Source organism: Onychostoma macrolepis, chromosome 13 (assembly GCF_012432095.1).
Source record: "Onychostoma macrolepis isolate SWU-2019 chromosome 13, ASM1243209v1, whole genome shotgun sequence".
In the NCBI taxonomy this organism is placed as follows: domain Eukaryota; kingdom Metazoa; phylum Chordata; class Actinopteri; order Cypriniformes; family Cyprinidae; genus Onychostoma; species Onychostoma macrolepis.
Genome location: NC_081167.1, coordinates 31,325,852 through 31,344,017, shown reverse-complemented (window position 1 = coordinate 31,344,017; position 18,166 = coordinate 31,325,852). Strand labels below are relative to the sequence as shown.

General features: G+C 37.6%; 1 protein-coding gene across 1 annotated transcript in view; it reads right to left on the bottom strand.

Annotated features, from left to right (window-relative positions):
- LOC131551974 (NACHT, LRR and PYD domains-containing protein 12-like) overlaps window positions 1-18,166 on the bottom strand; it is a 291,745-nt gene that overhangs the window by 238,950 nt on the left and 34,629 nt on the right. Inside the window, 3 exon segments of the mRNA XM_058795265.1 lie at window positions 712-882; window positions 8,475-8,645; window positions 11,530-11,694. Coding sequence (XP_058651248.1) covers window positions 712-882; window positions 8,475-8,645; window positions 11,530-11,694 — 507 coding nt within the window.

Below are 18,166 nucleotides of genomic sequence, written 5' to 3'. Positions count from 1 at the left end.
TACACAACACATCAGTATCTCTTCTCTTTATGCTTTGAACTTTTTAATGTGAAACACTGTGTGCTGTGACTCCGTGTTGTTTCTAGTGCATTATTCTGCGCACCGCATGTGCATACTGTAATCCATTTGTGCTGCACTGTATCTGTTTTGTCCTATCCATCATATGCTGTTGCCTTATTAAAAAAAGTGCTATACATTTAAAAGAAACGTCTTTTAATTTTATAGTATATATTTATTTATAAATACATTGTTTTCATGAATGGATTTGATAATACACACAGCAACGTGTAACATTTTACTAGATTTAGTGCAACACATTTATTTGTTCCCCACTAAATAATGTTTCAGATAATACTGAACCCCAGGTGTCAGAATCAGTATTGGAGGCAAAAAAGACGGATTTGTCTCTAGTTCATTGTGCAACGACTGAAGTTGACAGAAATGCATACAGACAGTTTCTGTTTGTGAGAACTTGAAATCGTTCTGTGTTGACCAAGATTGTATTTTGTTTATCTTCAGTAGGATTTTTTGCTTGATGATATTCATGTATTTGGTTCTGTAACAAATGCAGATATCATCTACATATAAACTACAGTGAACATCAGAACCAATGACTTTTGCAATGCTGTTTATTTAATACTAAAAAGCTGAGGCTAAACACTTCATATTTACTTTAAATGTGCTTCATGTGAGAGTCATATATGATCTTACCTCAGTATCTCCAGTTTACAGCGAGGATCCTGTAGTGCATCAGAAAGCAGCTTCACTGAATCTCTTACTTTATTCTCAGACAGATTCAGTTCTCTCAGGTGTGAGGGGTTTGATCTCAGAGCTGAAGCCAGAGCAGCACAACCTTCATCTGTGACGCCACAATTATACAACCTGTAGAGAACAATGACACACTCTTCACTCTCAGATCAGATCAGTTTAGCTGTGAATCCATTATTAAAGATAAAGTACAAACTTAAAGCACAAATCAATGTTTGATGGATCATTGGACTGAGGTCTAAAATGTCACAGAACACAAAACATGATCATAAAACATCTAGTATTTAAAGACCCCTGTAGTGAAAATCTATTAATGTTTTAACATTGTTTACAGGTCTATCTGGTGTTTTAAATATGGTTAAGGACAAACCCTGAGACAAATTCATCAGTTAACAAAATTGCTGAGTATTTTCTCCAACTGCAGTGTACCAAACACAGTCTCAAAAATATGGTTTTAAACCGTCTGTTTACATGAAACCAATCATTGTTTTAAGATTTATGAATTAGATGTGTACTCTGCTTTAAAAGTGTGCAAAATTTGATTTTGTGATAACCTTTTTAAACTGTTTACATGAATTTGATTTAATAATGTAGGGAGCGAATTTATTTCCTTATAAAATTAATTCTGAGGCCAAAACTCAGGAACTCTCCCAAAGACAGATGCCATGCAATAAGGCCATGAAACTAAACTGGAGAAGAGATCTCCAAAGACAACAAAAGATCTTCAAAGAGAACAAACACCACCCTGACCAAACTTATCTCCTTGATCATTTACGACCCCCTACTTCCCCCTGCCCTCTCTGCCTCTCCATCCTTCCCCCTGGACTCATGGTACTGGTCACTGAAAGTTGACAAAGAAATGCCAAGAACTCAAGTTGCTACTCTTACATAAAATATTTACTATATCTTAAGAATGAATTATCTTAACCCTTTCATGTTTGGTATCATTTTAACGGTCTCTGTGCGATTGGTAGATTGGTCTCAATTTCACAGTAGTCACTTGTATTGTGAGAAAGATTGAAAACTTTTGTAGAATTGTGTTCTGCTGAGGAGGGGGTGTGTCCCCCTTTAGGGGTCTGTGGGAATGTTTATCGATCTCCAGCCAGGTGTGACCCTGGATCACAGAACTTAACAAACCAAAAGGTATTTTATGTTTTTACAACTGATCTGAAGATTTTTTTTGTTTTTCTTATTTGGGTATATAAGGGAAGTGACAAAACACTACTTTGGAATTTCTGTAGTCAGAAAACCCCATGCAGTGTGTCAGGGTCTCTGCTGTCAGGTATGATTTAAAAATGCAATTGTGTTAAACACATTGTGCTCAGAGCACACTGTATAGTTATTTGTGCTACTACATGTGCACACAGGCTAATTAAGTTTATTCTCTTAAACATCTGAGTGCTTTGCTATGCATTTTAGACTGTGTGTCTTGTGTTAAATTAGGATAAATGTTACATGTGTGACTATGTTAAATTTGTTTGTCTCTTGCGTAGGTCACTTGGCTATTTCCCATATAGCCACAGTATCTATGTACAGGAGCAGGGTTGCCACGCGGTTACAGCGTGATTCACAATTGCATTATTCTTTCTGAATTGGCTTCTAATTGTTTCATTATGTAACTGGCATGATACAACTTTACCTGACTAATAATAAATTGTTATATTCGATTTATTCTTATCTCTTCTGAAATCATTTTTCAAGTAGATTAATGTGTAGGGGTATTTCCACAAATCTGCGCTCAGGACAGATCACACCAAAGCACTTAATGGATGAACCATGGGGAGCACCATGAAGGACACTTTGGATTTCTGACTGTCGCTGGCTTAACACAGCGTAGCTCGCGTGGTTATAGGAAATAATACGCTTTTTGTTATGAGTATACAGACGCAGCTCACTTAAAGGTATTATAACACTCTGCACCCTCTGAGTAAGTTCAGAACTGACGAGTTTGTGCCGTGCGTTCACTGTTGGCCGAGTGAATTGCTAAGCGATACCCTGTCCCTAATGAACAAAGAACTGAAAGTATGGGATTTTCAGAATAATCAAATATCTAAATTAGAGGTCGACCGATAGTGGATTTTATCGATACCGATAGCTAGGTTGGACCACACTGGCTGATATCGATTAATCAACCAATAGTTTTCGTAATGGATACTGAAAGAAAGCTAGTGCTTTACTATTTAAAAAAAAAATAAATAAAGAAATTTAAAAAAAAGCAGTAACCGTACTGAACCATACTTTGTAAATTTTAATATTGATCATTAAAATTTATTTCATAGTTTGCTAATGTTAAAAGAAGAAACTTTAAAATTTAAAAATGTAGCCTATTAGTAGTTAATAGTGAATGTTGAAATGAACACTCTAACAAGGAACAATACTTCTACAGTTTGCATTAATGCTACCAATGGACTCTTATTGTTAAGTGTTACCATTTAATTTCAACAGTCATGCTTAAAGATGGCCATCTTTAAATATCTACACAAGGCCATAGCATTAAAATTACATATGGATATTGTATTTGTACACTTTATTTGCTTCTATTTTTTAACACTTGATAATTGTCTAATCAAAAAAAAGAAAGAAAAAAAAAGTTAGTCACACACCGGGCAAAAGCGTAGCGCTGCGTCCAGGAGAACTCAGAGGTATTACACACACACACACACACACACACACACCAGACGCTTTGCGTTCAAATCAAGTTGCGGTCTAAAAAAATGTATTTAATCACCAAACGGACATAAGTTTGCTCCAAGAATGAACAATGTGGCATAAATGAGTTTGAAGTTCGGTGTTTAAAAAAAAAAGAGCAAGCGGAAAGAGAAAGCGTGATCCATTACAGCGCTCTATATGAAGCATACAGACTTTATAAGAGCCACAGTAAGACAAACGTTTTGCTGATAAATGCACAATGCATAATTTATAGTCTAGGGTGAAGTCATTATGTACATTCACAACGATTTGGGACAAATATAATGTAATTTAATAGAAAACTATGTGAATGGCGCTCTGTTCGCGGCAGGCTTTTCTGTCGGCTGTATTTAAATGCGAGTCTGGAGTTTCCCGCTCAGTGCAGCGCGCAGTGTCACGTGTCAAAATAAACTACACATGCTGTCAGTGATTTCCGCCTCTAGAGGCCGCTCTCGTACTGTATAATGCCAGAGGAGCCTTCACAGCCACTCCAGCAACGGTTGCAAACCGGAAAACTGTGCTGGAATCAACTATCGGTGCCGATTAATCGGCAAAACCGATGAATCGGTCGAACTCTAATCTAAATTAAAATACAATCGGTATATGTGATCAATTTTTAATTATAGATATTGTCTAAATTTAATGATCACTTGGAATTGGAGTCAGATTGAATACGGGGCTAGACTAAATCCAGATAAATTCAGAGACGCAAGTAAAAGACCGAACATGCATTAAACCTTCGACCAGGCCGCTGGATTCTGTTGTTTGGACTAGCAGGTGGATCCTTACAATAATATGGAATACATGGATGGGATTTGTAATGTCTGTTCAGAATTCTAGAAACTCACTCATAATGCAAAAATATTCAATTCTGTGAATATGTCTAGAATAAATTTTGCTGGTGAATTATTCACTAATCCAGTTTATAATATATTTTTGTCATAGATTATAAATATACTAGTGGTGGGCATAGATTTTTTTTTTTAATCTAGATTAATCTCACTGTAATCTTGGAATTAATCTAGATTAATCTAGATTAAAATGGCTCATTTGAATTCTGCCAAGTAGATCAGAATAAGTTCACTACTAGTAGTAAACATCAATATTAAATTCTTGATGACTGCTAGTTAATAACATTGAAGACATTGTATGATTATTCCTTAAAGATAAGGTTTTAATAGTTTTAGTAGTAGTAGCCGTTCTGCCCAATGTCTTCAAGTGAAACCAAACTTTTATTTTGACGGGTTGCCGTGAGGATAGTTTTTCTCAAATGAAACGCTCGAATGCTCATGAAGTGACTCTCAGAGCAGTTCTGGAGATGTTGTTCGTGTATTTATGTCCTCATTTAGTGAGACGACAGACGTTAATATCGCCGCAAGCGTCACGCGGTCTTCTGTATGAGTAGTGAACAAACCCGCGCGTCTGCACCATACATTAACACAGAGACACACAGAAGTCATATTTAAATAGACGTTTTGCGGCTTAATATTTACTAATAGGAGTGGGAGTGTGCTCACTTGTGTGTGCGCCACGTTTGTTTGTGTGTGTGTGTGTGTGTGTGTGTGTGTGCGAACTGGGCGGAACTCCGCTGTGCTGCGATACAGAGAGCGCGACCATGTAACGTAGAGACAGAAATGACTTGCCGATTTCCATTGGGAAGCTTCTTAAAATAAATTTTCCTGAAGCAAACCCGGCGGCTTCATAGCTGCATCCATGTTAGCACGCATACACACAGGTTCAAGATCGTTCTCGCCCCTACAGTGCAATTCGGCTAGGTATACATCCGCTAAAATATCAAGGTGAAAGTCATCATAGCTTGCGTAGTATAGACCCAGCTCCCAACCCAACTTTGAGAATAGATTAACGGCGATATTTTTTTTTAATCGCCCGATAAGAGTCTCACGTTAACGCTGATAACGGCCCACCACTAAAATATACATATATTTTTTTCAATATTTATTTTTTATTTTATTTTTCTTTACAATGAATTAGTCTGCATTTTGTTGATTGTGAAAGAGTGATTATCAGTTCCACACACAGAGATATGAACATTTTACAATGATTTAAGTCTGTGATATAATTTCCTGGCTGATCCATAAATAAAACTTCCATAGTCCAGCTTTAAGCAGATCAAATTTCTGTACAAATCCATAAGAGTTGAACTGTCTGCTCCCATTTAGTTTTAGATAAAACCTTTAAAACATTCATGGTTTTAAAACATTTCTTTTTTAATTTAATGTGAGGAATGAAACACAGTTTTCTGTCAAAGGTGATACCAAGAAACATGGTCTCTTTTACAACTTTAATGGGGGCTCCATCCATAAACAGCTGTGGTTCATTCTAGTGAAGCGCTGATCTGATCTCATACTGGGTCTCGGCTCAGATGCTGCCATTATCTGCCGGATCAGGTCTCAGTCAAACAGGGCCGATCCAAATCTATTATTGTGCGTATACTATTCTGTGTTACTGTTAAGCTGCACAAAAACATTATAAAGCACAATAACGTTTTTGTGCACATTCGGTTACTACAGTCAAGACGATGAAACTGTCCAAGATCATTCAGTGTTCCCATTATTATACTTGATTTGTAAAATGTCTATGGTTTTGCATGAAATGACTTTATCTCGCTGGAGTTTACGGTCATTTCTAAATCATGTTACTTGCTACCAGGTGTCTTTTAGAACGAAACACAGGAGCAGAAAAGACTATAAATTGTTTTTAAGGTGCACAGTAACTGAAATTTAAATCTGTTAAAAGAAAATAAACTGTTGCACAGATATAATATACAACACATCAGTATCTCTTCCCTTTGTGCTTTGAACTTTTTAATGTGAAACACTGTGTGCTGTGACTCCGTGTTGTTTCTAGTTAGGGTTGGGTACCGAACTCGGTACTTTTAAGGGTACCGACCGAATTGCGTCGGTACTACCGAGTATCGATTCACACCAAATCATTCGGTACCACATTTCGGTACCTGAGAACGCATTTGGGCGCTTACGAGAGAGACAGAGAGAGAGAGAGAGAGAGAGAGAGAGAGAGATGATGTCACCACTACAACTCTTTAAAACACAACACACAGGGCAAACCGAAATGTTCTGACGTGTGCTTAAATTTCTAGGGTCATGGTTTCCGAGAAGACGCGGACAGGATACGGAGTCCATTCATAAAACCGAATTTACTCTATAGCGCCGGAATGCCACGCAATTTGTCAAGTTTTGGATGAAAAAAGAAGGTCTGTCACTTAATTCGATTCGCGATATGAACTAGTGTATGCGAATATTAAAACGCAAAAGACGGTTTAAATATGAATCCTGCATGTTCCGTTATCCTCGGTATGTATGAATGGCGGAGACGCGGTTTCGTTTACTACACAAATACTGAAGCACACGTGAACTCTGCATCTCACAACATGAACACATGAACTTACAGGCTGTTAGAGTCACTTCATGAGAATTTTACCATTACATTTGAGAAAACCAGCATATTATATTGTACACACACACTTCACGGCAACCTGTCAAAATAAAAGTGCGGTTTAACACGTAACAGAAATATATTGCTCTTGTATTACTTTTGTACTGTATAATGTACATCTTTATATATTCCACTTACTGAAAAAATTAAATAAAACAATTAAATGAAAAAAATAATTACAACCACATTAATAACTTAATTGTGGAAAAAAAATACAATTATTATTAGAACTTTTTTTAAAGGAATATTCACACAATTTTTCTACCATGTATTAATTTTAACAGTAAACCTCTGTTTGTTTGCCAAAAAATAAAATGGTTTCATTTTCATATGATTAAAAATAAATAAATGTTTAATGTCTTCATTTGATTATCAGAAAAAATAAAACCCAAAAATGTCTGGAAGAAAAAAAAAATTCTAGGGCCCTATTGTTAAAAATGTTGAAATTGAGAGTTTTGGACTTATTTTTTCACTGAAATAAATGTTTTTGTTATTACACAGAGAGAGTAAAGTACCGAAAAAAGGTACCGTTGGGTACCGGTACCGAATTTCAGGTACCGGTACCGGTACCGATACCGGTTCAAATGTGAACGGTACCCAACCCTATTTCTAGTGCATTATTCTGCGCACCGCATGTGCATACTGTAATCCATTTGTGCTGCACTGTATCTGTTTTGTCCTATCCATCATATGCTGTTGCCTTATTAAAAAAAATACACTGTAGGTTTAAAAGAAATGTCTTTTAATTTTATAGTATATATTTATATACAAATGTGTTGTTTTTCATGAATGCATTTTATAACAATACAAATACCAACGTGTAACATTTTACCTGATTTAGTGCTGCAATTTTATTTGTTCCTCACTAAACAATGTTTTTTTCCCCTAATATTTGGATTTATAAAATTGTGCACTGACTTTTCTAGAATAACATTAGTTGCTAAATTATCCACTAACCTAGTTTATAATATATATTTTGTGATAAGATTATGAAAACTTTTCATAATTTCATACATTTTTTTTCATATTTGTTTTTTATGCTATTTTTCTTTATAATGAATTAGTCTGTATTTAGTTGATTGTGAAAGAGTGATTATCAGTTCCACACACAGAGATCTAGAAATTATACATTGATTAAAAAAAAAAAAAACCTGCACTGGTATCGGATCGGGATCTGTATCAGATAATACTGAACCCCAGGCGTCAGAATCAGTATTGGAGGCAAAAAAGACGGATGTGTCTCTAGTTCATTGTGCAACGACTGAAGTTGACAAATGCATACAGACAGTTTCTGTTTGTGAGAACTTGAAATCGTTCTGTGTTGACCAAGATTGTATTTTGTTTATCTTCAGTTGGATTTATCGCTTGATGATATTCATGTACTTGCTTCTGTAACAAATGCAGATATCATCTACATATAAACTACAGTGAACATCAGAACCAATGACTTTTGCAATGCTGTTTATTTAATACTAAAAAGCTGAGGCTGAACACTTCATATTTACTTTAAATGTGCTTCATGTGTGAGTCATATATGATCTTACCTCAGTATCTCCAGTTTACAGTGAGGATCCTGTAGTACATCAGAAAGCAGCTTCACTGAATCTCCTAGTTTATTCTCAGACAGATTCAGTTCTCTCAGGTGTGAGGGGTTTGATCTCAGAGCTGAAGCCAGAGCAGCACAACCTTCATCTGTGACGTCACAAACCAACAACCTGTAGAGAACAATGACACACTCTTCACTCTCAGATCAGATCAGTTTAGCTGTGAATCCATTATTAAAGAGAAAGTACAAACTTAAAGCACAAATCAATGTTTGATGGATCATTGGACTGAGGTCTAAAATGTCACAGAACACAAAACGTTTCATTCAATAATTTATTTATTGCACTACTGTATGTCTATGTTTCTATTAGTGGTGGGCATAGATTAATTTTTTTAATCTAGATTAATCTCACTGTAATCTTGGAATTAATCTAGATTAAAATGGCTCATTTGAATTCTGCCAAGTAGATAAGTAAACAAGTAGCAGTCATCAAGAATTTAATATTGATAATAACATTGAAGACATTGTATGATTATTCCTTAAAGATAAGGTTTTAATAGTTTTAGTAGTAGTAGCCTATTACGTTCTGCCCAATGTCTTCAAGTGAAACCGAACTTTTATTTTGATGGGTTGCCGTAAGTATAGTTTTTCTCAAATGAAACGCTCGAATGCTCATGAAGTGACTCTCAGAGCAGTTCTGGAGATGTTGTTCATGTATTTATGTCCTCATTTAGTGAGACGACAGGCGTTAATATCGCCGCAAGCGCCACGCCGGTCTTCTGTATGAGTAGTGAACAAACCCGCGTCTGCGCCATACATTAACACAGAGACACACAGAAGTCATATTTAAATAGGCGTTTTGCGGCTTAATATTTACTAATAGGAGTGGGAGTGTGCTCACTTGTGTGTGCGCCACGCTTGTTTGTGTGTGTGTGTGTGTGTGTGTGTGTGTGTGTGTGTGCGAACCGGGGCGGAACGCGATACAGAGAGTGCGACCATGTAACGTAGAGACAGAAATGACTTGCCGATTTCCATTGGGAAGCTTCTTAAAATAAATTTTCCTGAAGCAAACCCAGCGGCTTCATAGCTGCATCCATGTTAGCACGCATACACACAGGTTCGAAGACTCGTTCTCGCCCCCTACAGTGCAATTCTGCTAGGTATACATCCGCGCTAAAATATCCGAGGTGAAAGTCATCATAGCTTGCGTAGTATAGACCCAGCTCCCAACCCAACTTTGAGAATAGATTAACGGCGATATTTTTTTTAATCGCCCGATAAGAGTCTCACGTTAACGCAGCACGTTAACGCCGATAACGGCCCACCACTAGTTTTTATGCTAAATCTTCCGCCAGGTATGAGACATAATCCTTATTATTCTTTTATCATTATTCTTTTGTTTTTATTCAGCCATTATCAGCCTTTAAACTGGCAATAAAACGTTTACCAAGCCACATCGCTTCAATCCCAGTATACATTTACCCAACTATTATCACAAGTTTTTCTAAATAAATACAACAAAACATTTCTTGCGACCTTACGTGAAGTATTATGACAAAATGCATTATGAAGAAGAATTGGACCTCTTCTGCAGCTGCATTAGAGCTAACATTAGCATCATGCTTCACAAGACAATTTATGAGATTAATAGTACACTTTTACTCAGAACTCACTTCAAACCACCATCGAGTATTTGTAATAACTTCCTTTTACGATCACATGTGGAATTTGGTCGTTTACTGTTGTTAAAATGTGTTATTTATAGCCTTTTATATTGCTTTACAACCCGCTTTACTCTGTTCTTAAGTTGCCAGGGATACATTCCAAGTATAATACACATTAGTAAATTGATCTATTTGAACCGCAAAATAAAAAAATAAATAAAAAAATAAAAAGGCAACACACGGCTCTCTCTGTAATTTTTCCTGCGACTGTATTTTCAAAATAGCCCACTTGTGCCGTTACCCTGGCAACACTGGTGCTGTACCCTCATCACACAATGATAGATAACCTTCCGCGCTGCAATGACGGGAAGTAGTTGAGGTCAAACCTTATCAAGCGATTAATTTGCGTAAAAAATATTAACGTGTTATATTTTTTAGATTAATCGCATGCATTATCGCGTTAACGTTTATATATATATCTGTACTAATATGTATGGAGGAATGATTGTGTGTGTGTGTGTGTGTGTGTGTGTGTATTTACAGCTTTCTCCTCCATCACTAAGGATAGTAAATTCTGAGATCACCTGCACTGTAAGATATTATTAGTATATTGCAGTCCATTAGAAAATATTATGTAAACATCCATCCATTTTCCAATCTGCTTTATTCTCTGCAGGTTTGTGGGGCTGGAGTCTATCTCAGTGTCTCGGGTCACAAACAGGGACTCCCTGAACAGATGGCCAGTCCATCACAATATTTTGTATAATAAATATTGAGTATTTACAGTGTAAAAAGCAATGATTGTTTATGACGATGTATTTCTGATGTTTTTAATCATTGAATTTTCCATTGTTATACAATTTAGAGTTAATTGGTGGAGTAGATATTGATGATTGTCTATTTAAACTGTAGGTTTGTATAATAGTGATAAATATGTGATCCTAGATGATTCTTGTTTTAGTCACATATATTGTGTGGTGTACTAGTGGATGTGATGTTTAGTGTGATGTCTAGTATTTAAATGGAAATGATTTAATGATTTTAGTAATTGAACATTGGCTAATTAATGATGACGTCAATTTAATTATAAAATAAAAACTGTTTTCGAGAGAGCGGATCATAATTTCCTATACTCAGTCCATCACACGACTCACAAACAAGACACACAAACATTCACACATGTGGTTAATTTATAGTGTTATACCTACCTTTTCTGTTTTGTCTGGCTTCTCATTGTGTTTTCTGACTTGTTTTGGGTTTAGATTTGCCATTGTGTTTCATTTTTTTTTTTTTCTGTCGTTTTTGGATTTGTAATTTTGTTTTCAAAATTGTAATTTCTTTTGCACTTCACATACAGTAAACTTTATAGTGTGTCATACATGATCTTACCTTAGTTTCTCCAGTTTACAGCGTGGATCCTGTAGTCCATCAGAAAGCAGCGCCACTGAATCTTCTAGTTCATTCCACGACAGATCCAGTTCTCTCAGGTGTGAGGGGTTTGATCTCAGAGCTGAAGCCAGAGCAGCACAATTTGTGACGCCACAATCAAACAACCTGTAGAGAACAATGAGACACTTTTCACTCTCAGATCAGATCAGTTTAGCTGTGAATCTATTATTAAAGATAAAGTACAAACATAAAGCACAAATCAATGTTAGATGGATCATTGGACTGAGGTCTAAAATGTCACAGAACTCAAAACATCAGAATCAGAATGAGCTTTATTGGCCAGGTATGTTTACACATACAAGGAATTTGTTATAGTGACAGAAGCTCCACAGTGCAACAAAGACAGCAACAGGACAGGACACAGATAATAAAAGAATAATATACAATATACAAATAGGCAATGCACAAAACAGAAAAAACACAATTATATAATAGACAATTGTGTGTGTACAGGTCTGATATGTGCAAATTTTAAATGAAAAAATAACTATGTGTGTTGAATAAGTAATGTATAATAGTGTTGTGTGATTTTGCCCTTTTGCTCACTCTGGATGAGTACAGTTCTTGGAGAGTAGGGAGGGTTGTACCAATGATTCGCTCAGCAGTCCGGACTACCCACTGTAGGTCAGATTTGGTAGCTGAGCTGAACCAGACACTTATTGACGTGCAGAGGATGGATTCAATGATGGCGGAGTAGAACTGTTTCAGCAGATCCTGTGGCAGGTTGAACTTCCTCAGCTGGCGAAGGAAATACAGCCTCTGCTGGGCCTTTTTCACAATGGACTCAATGTCACTGTCCCACTTCAGGTCCTGGGAGATGGTGGTGCCCAGGAACCTGAATGACTCCACTGCAGTCTCAGTGCTGTTCATGATGGTGAGTGGGGGGAGAGCAGGGGGGTTTCTCCTGAAGTCCACGATCATCTCCACAGTTTTGCGCGTGTTGAGCTCCAGGTTGTTAAGACTGTACCAGACAGCCAGCTCCTTAACCTCCTGTCTGTAAGCAGACTTGTCACTGTCCTGAATGAGGCCGATCAGTGTAGTGTCGTCTGCAAACTTCAGGAGCTTGACAGAGGGGTCTTTAGATGTGCAGTCGTTGGTGTACAGGGAGAAGAGCAGTGGGGAGAGAACACAGCCCTGAGGAGCTCCAGTGCTGATGGTGCGGGTGCTGGATGTGTATTTTCCCAGCCTCACTAGCTGCTGCCTGTCTGTCAGGAAGCTACTGATCCACTGATGGACGGAGGTGGGTACAGAGAGCTGAGTTAATTTATTCTGAAGGGTGTATGGGATGGTGTTCTACAAGTCTACAAACATGATCCTCACATAAGTCGTTCTGCGGGGGCAGTGGCCAGATGTGCTTGTTACCTGCACCAGAACAGATGATGCGAGTCATGCGACATTCGTGTAGAGAAGAATGAGTGAGGCAGAGCAATGTTCAAGTAAGTCTGTTAACAACCCGGACATTTTAGTACCTAAAAAAGGATCTTATTCCGAAGTGTGGGTTTACTTCGGTTTCAAACCAGATGATGATACTCAGCAAACCATATACTGCAAGGAATGTTCAGCAATTGTATCTGCACCAAAGGGGAACACCACAAATTTGTTTAATCACCTGAAACGAAATCATATACAACAGTATGAAATGGTACGGAAAAACAAAGCCACTCAATCACCAAGTAGGCCTACCTGCAGCCAGACAAAGCAAACGTCAATTCAAGCAACATTATTCAATGCAACACCGTACCCAACAACCTCCCCCAGACACAAAGAAATAACGGACGCAATCGCGTTTCACCTGGCTAAAGATATGGCTCCCGTGAACACTTGCAAAAGACGGGTTTAAAAAAAAACTCATCCAAACCCTTGATAAGCGCTATTGCGTGCCCTCTCGTAATTATTTTTCACACGTTGCAATTCCTGCCCTGTACAACAAATGTTGCGAAACAGTTGAGATGGAATTGCGAGACGTACACAACTTTGCAGCAACTTCAGATTTATGGACCAGCAGAGCAATGGAACCATACATGAGCATAACGATCCATTTCATTACTGATGATTTTGAGATGAAAAGTCGCTGCCTACAAACTGGGTTTTTCCCCCGAGGACCACACTGGTGAAGCTTTGGCGCAAGGATTAAAGGATGCTCTCATGAACTGGAAGTTAGATGAGGAGAATCTTGTGTGCATCACTACAGACAACGTTAGCAACATTGTAAAGGCAACATCCATAAATGACTGGACACGACTGCAGTGTTTTGGCCATAGGCTTCATCTTGCAATAGGTGAGTTTAACAAACAAAATGAAAATAGCCTTTTGTAATTGTCGTTATTAACTTGTAATGCTTAGCCATTTCGTTTTTTAGCACTTTACAATAAGCATCTTATAGTTAATGTAAGTTAGTATTTACTAACATGAATACATTTTGTAATGTGTTGTTCATTGTTTCTTCATCTTTTTTAACGTTAGTAAATGAAAATGCAATTAATTCATGTTAACTTACAGCGCATTATGTTAACAAGCACAACTTTGAATTTTAATAATGCATTAGTAAATGTTTAACTATTATTAATAATGCTGTACAAGCATTGTTCTTACTCGTAAATACTTTAACTACCATTAACCAAGTGACCCTTATTGTAAAGTGTTGCCAAAAATACCTTATTTAAAAAAATAAAATAAAAAACTATTAAAACTTAAAATCACTGTTGCACTATTAATATCGACATTTTATTCAAAGTCTTACTGAGAGTTAGCAAAAAAGAAACAAAGCAACATTTTTGGTCTGCTTTGTTTTTAACTTTGAAGTCTCATATTAGGCAAGGCAAGGCAAGGCAAGGCAAGTTTATTTATATAGCACATTTCATACACAATGGTAATTCAAAGTGCTTTACATAAAAGGAAGTGAAATAGTCATTAAAAATAATAAGAAATTAAAAATAATAAAAATCACAACAATAAAAACAAAGTGATTTAAAAATTGATTTTAAAGAAATTTAAAACATTTAAGAATAGAAAGTGATTATACATAGTGCAATCAGTTCGGACGTAGCACAGTGCTCATTCAACAAATGCACAGCTAAACAGATGAGTTTTGAGTCTGGATTTAAAAGTGGCTAATGTTTTAGCACATCTGATCTCTTCTGGAAGCTGGTTCCAACTGCGGGCAGCATAATAGCTAAAAGCAGACTCCCTTGTTTTGTGTGAACCCTTGGTATTTCTAACTGACTCGATCCTAATGATCTGAGTGGTCTGTTAGGTTTATATTCAGTGAGCATATCTCCAATGTATTTAGGTCCTAGGCCATTTAGAGATTTATAAACGAGTAAAAGTACTTTAAAATCAATCCTAAATGTAACTGGAAGCCAGTGTAAGGACCTGAGGACTGGTGTAATATGCTCAAATTTTCTGGTTCTAGTCAGAATCCTGGCAGCAGCGTTCTGGATGAGCTGCAGCTGTCTAATGGTCTTCTTTGGAAGGCCGGTGAGGAGACCATTACAATAATCCACCCTGCTGGTGATAAAGGCATGAACCAGTTTCTCCAAGTCTTGACTGGAAACAAAACATCTAATTCTTGCAATGTTTTTGAGATGATAGTATGCTGATTTAGTTACTGCTTTGACATGACTACCAAAACTAAGGTCTGTCTCCAGAAACACCCCAAGATTTTTGACTTGGTTTTAGTTGATTGACCCTAGAGTCAAGGTATGCATTCACCTTGATAACTTCATCTTTGTTTCCAAATGCAATGACTTCAGTTTTCTCCTTATTTAACTGAAGAAAGTTCTGGGACATCCAACAGTTTATTTCATCAATGCATTGGCAGAGGGAGTCAATGGGGCTATAGTCATTTGGAGATAAGGCTAGGTAAATCTGGGTATCATCAGCATAGTTGTGATAGGCAATTTGGTTCTTTCTCATTATTTGACTTAGTGGGAGCATATACAGGCTAAACAAGAGCGGTGCAAGAATTGAGCCTTGTGGGACTCCGCATGTCATGGACGCCCACTTAGACTTATGCTCTCCTATACTCACATAATAACCTCTCCTTCTAAGTATGACCTGAACCATTTGAGTACCATCCCAGAAAGCCCGATCCAGTTTTCCAGTCTCTCTAGAAGTATGTTATGATCAACCGTATCAAACGCAGCACTAAGATCTAGTAGTACCAGAACTGATATTTTGCCTGAATCAGAATTGAAGCGAATATCATTTATTATCTTAATGAGTGCTGTCTCTGTGCTATGATGTGCTCGGAAACCAGATTGAAAATTGTCCAGGTATCCATTTAAGTTTAAGTAGTTGTTCAGCTGATTAAAACTACCTTTTCAATAATCTTACCTATGAACGGAAGATTTGATATTGGTCTATAGTTGTTCAACATTGTGTTATCAAGATTGCGCTTTTTCAGAAGGGGCTTAACAACTGCAGTTTTCAGGAGTTTGGAAAAGTCCCAGAAAGAAGTGAAGCGTTCACCACTTCTAAGAGATCTGCTTCTAAACAGTCAAGCACACTTTTGAAAAAAGATGTGGGAAGTGTGTCAAGATAGCATGTTGATGATTTAAGGTGCTGTACTATTTCTTTCAAAATTTTGCAATCAATTTCTTCAAAAACAGACATAGTCACTTCTTTTGAAATTGCGGTCGAATCTGTGTGACCTCTGCAAAAGTAGATATGCCAATCTCCTTTCTGATATTATTGATCTTCTCAGAAAAGAAGGAAGCAAACTCATTGCATTTACTGTCGGAGAGCATTTCACTGGGAATCTGACTTGGGGGGTTTGTCAGTATCTCCACAGTAGCAAAAAGAGTGCGAGAGTTGTTTAAGTTACTGTTTATAAGGTTTGAGAAGAAGGTCTGTCTAGCTGTAGCTAGTTCCACATTGAAAGCATGAAGGCTGTCTTTATAGATGCTATAGTGAATTTCAAGTTTTGTCTTCCGCCACATCCGCTCAGCTTTTCTGCATTGTCTTTTCATTCTCTGAACTGGTGTTGATTTTCTCCATGGTGATTTTTGTCTGCCATTCTTCTTGCAGACCCTTGTCGGAGCAATATCATCAATAACATTCTTAACTTTTGAGTTAAAAGAATCCAGGAGAAGATCAACAGAGTCTGCAGAAATGCTTGGTGTTAAAGATATAGCCTTCATAAATAGCGCACTAGTGTTCTCATTAATGCATCTCTTTCTGACAGAGACAGATCTAGATTCAGTGGTAACAGAGATCAATATATCAAAGAAAATACAGAAGTGATCAGATAGTGCTACATCCTTAACAACAATGGATGAAATGTTTAGACCTTTACTGATGAGTAAATCTAGAGTGTGTCCACGATTGTGTGTGGGTTCATGCACATGCTGGATCAGATCAAAAGTGTTTAAAACAGTAATAATTTCTTTTGCAGTTTTGATTTCTGCATTATCTATGTGAATATTAAAATCCCCTGCAATAGTAAAACAGTCAAACTCTGAGGAAATCATTGATAACAGTTCTGTGAACTCTTCAACAAAGGACACTTGCTTGCATTGATAAACATCTTTAAATAGAGCAGCTACACCTCCACCTCTCCTAACAGTCCTGCAGACACTTGTAAAATTAAAGTTAGGAGGGGCTGTTTCATTGAGGACTGTTGCACTGCAGCTGTCTTCAAGCCATGTTTCATTTAGAAACATAAAATCCAGGTTGTTTGTGGTTATAAAATCATTGATCAGAAATGATTTATTTTTTAGTGAGCGAATGTTTAAAAATGCTAACTTGATGGAATTATATTTTGTCTCTACAGCAATCTTAGATTGACGCATTACAGGCCGCAGATTAGATGGATCAGCCGTACGGCTTGAGAAGGCCTTAGACTTTCTATCACGTGATAAAACAGAGATATAGAAGGCTACAGGCACACTGGGTTCCCGCTTGTTCTGTGAACATTTGTGAGTGTTGCTGCTAATATAGCAGGGACCCGACACATATCACTGAGAGCTGTTATCAGTTGTTTTTGGTTCACCTACAGCCGATGGAGGAGGGTTTGGGCCCTGTCGTTGTGGCAGTGGTCGGAGAGCTCTCACAGGAGGAGGAGGGAGAGCTGGGCCTGCTGTCTTTGGTGGTTGTGGGGCCCGCCGTTTTTTAGTTGATATCTGGGGGCTTGTAGCAAACGAGTGGGAGAGTTTGGTCCCAGCATACACCAGTTCCTCCATTTTCTGTGAGAAGCTTAGAAGTGGAGATTCTGGAGAGAGGGATAGTGTGTCTGGTGAGATGGGCTCTGGCTCTGGTGTTTCCGGTGGCTGTGATATGTTGTCCTGGCTTCCCTGGCTGTTTTCCAGATAGTTGTCCTTGGGTGCTGAGTCTTGGAGCTGTTGTAGTATGTCATAGTCTGTCTGTGAAGAGCTCGTTGGGCAGGGCTCAGCCGGGATAGTTTCCATGAGTAAAGTTTGTTTTGGCTGCGTGGTGTTATCAGTGTCCTTGTGGGATGTGTCAACCACAAGATGACTCTGAGGCTGACATGAAGTTCTGTGGTCACTCATATTCTGTCCAGGTGTGTGTGTGCCATTGAGGCCGTGTGGATTGGCACACACAACTGAAGGATGACGGA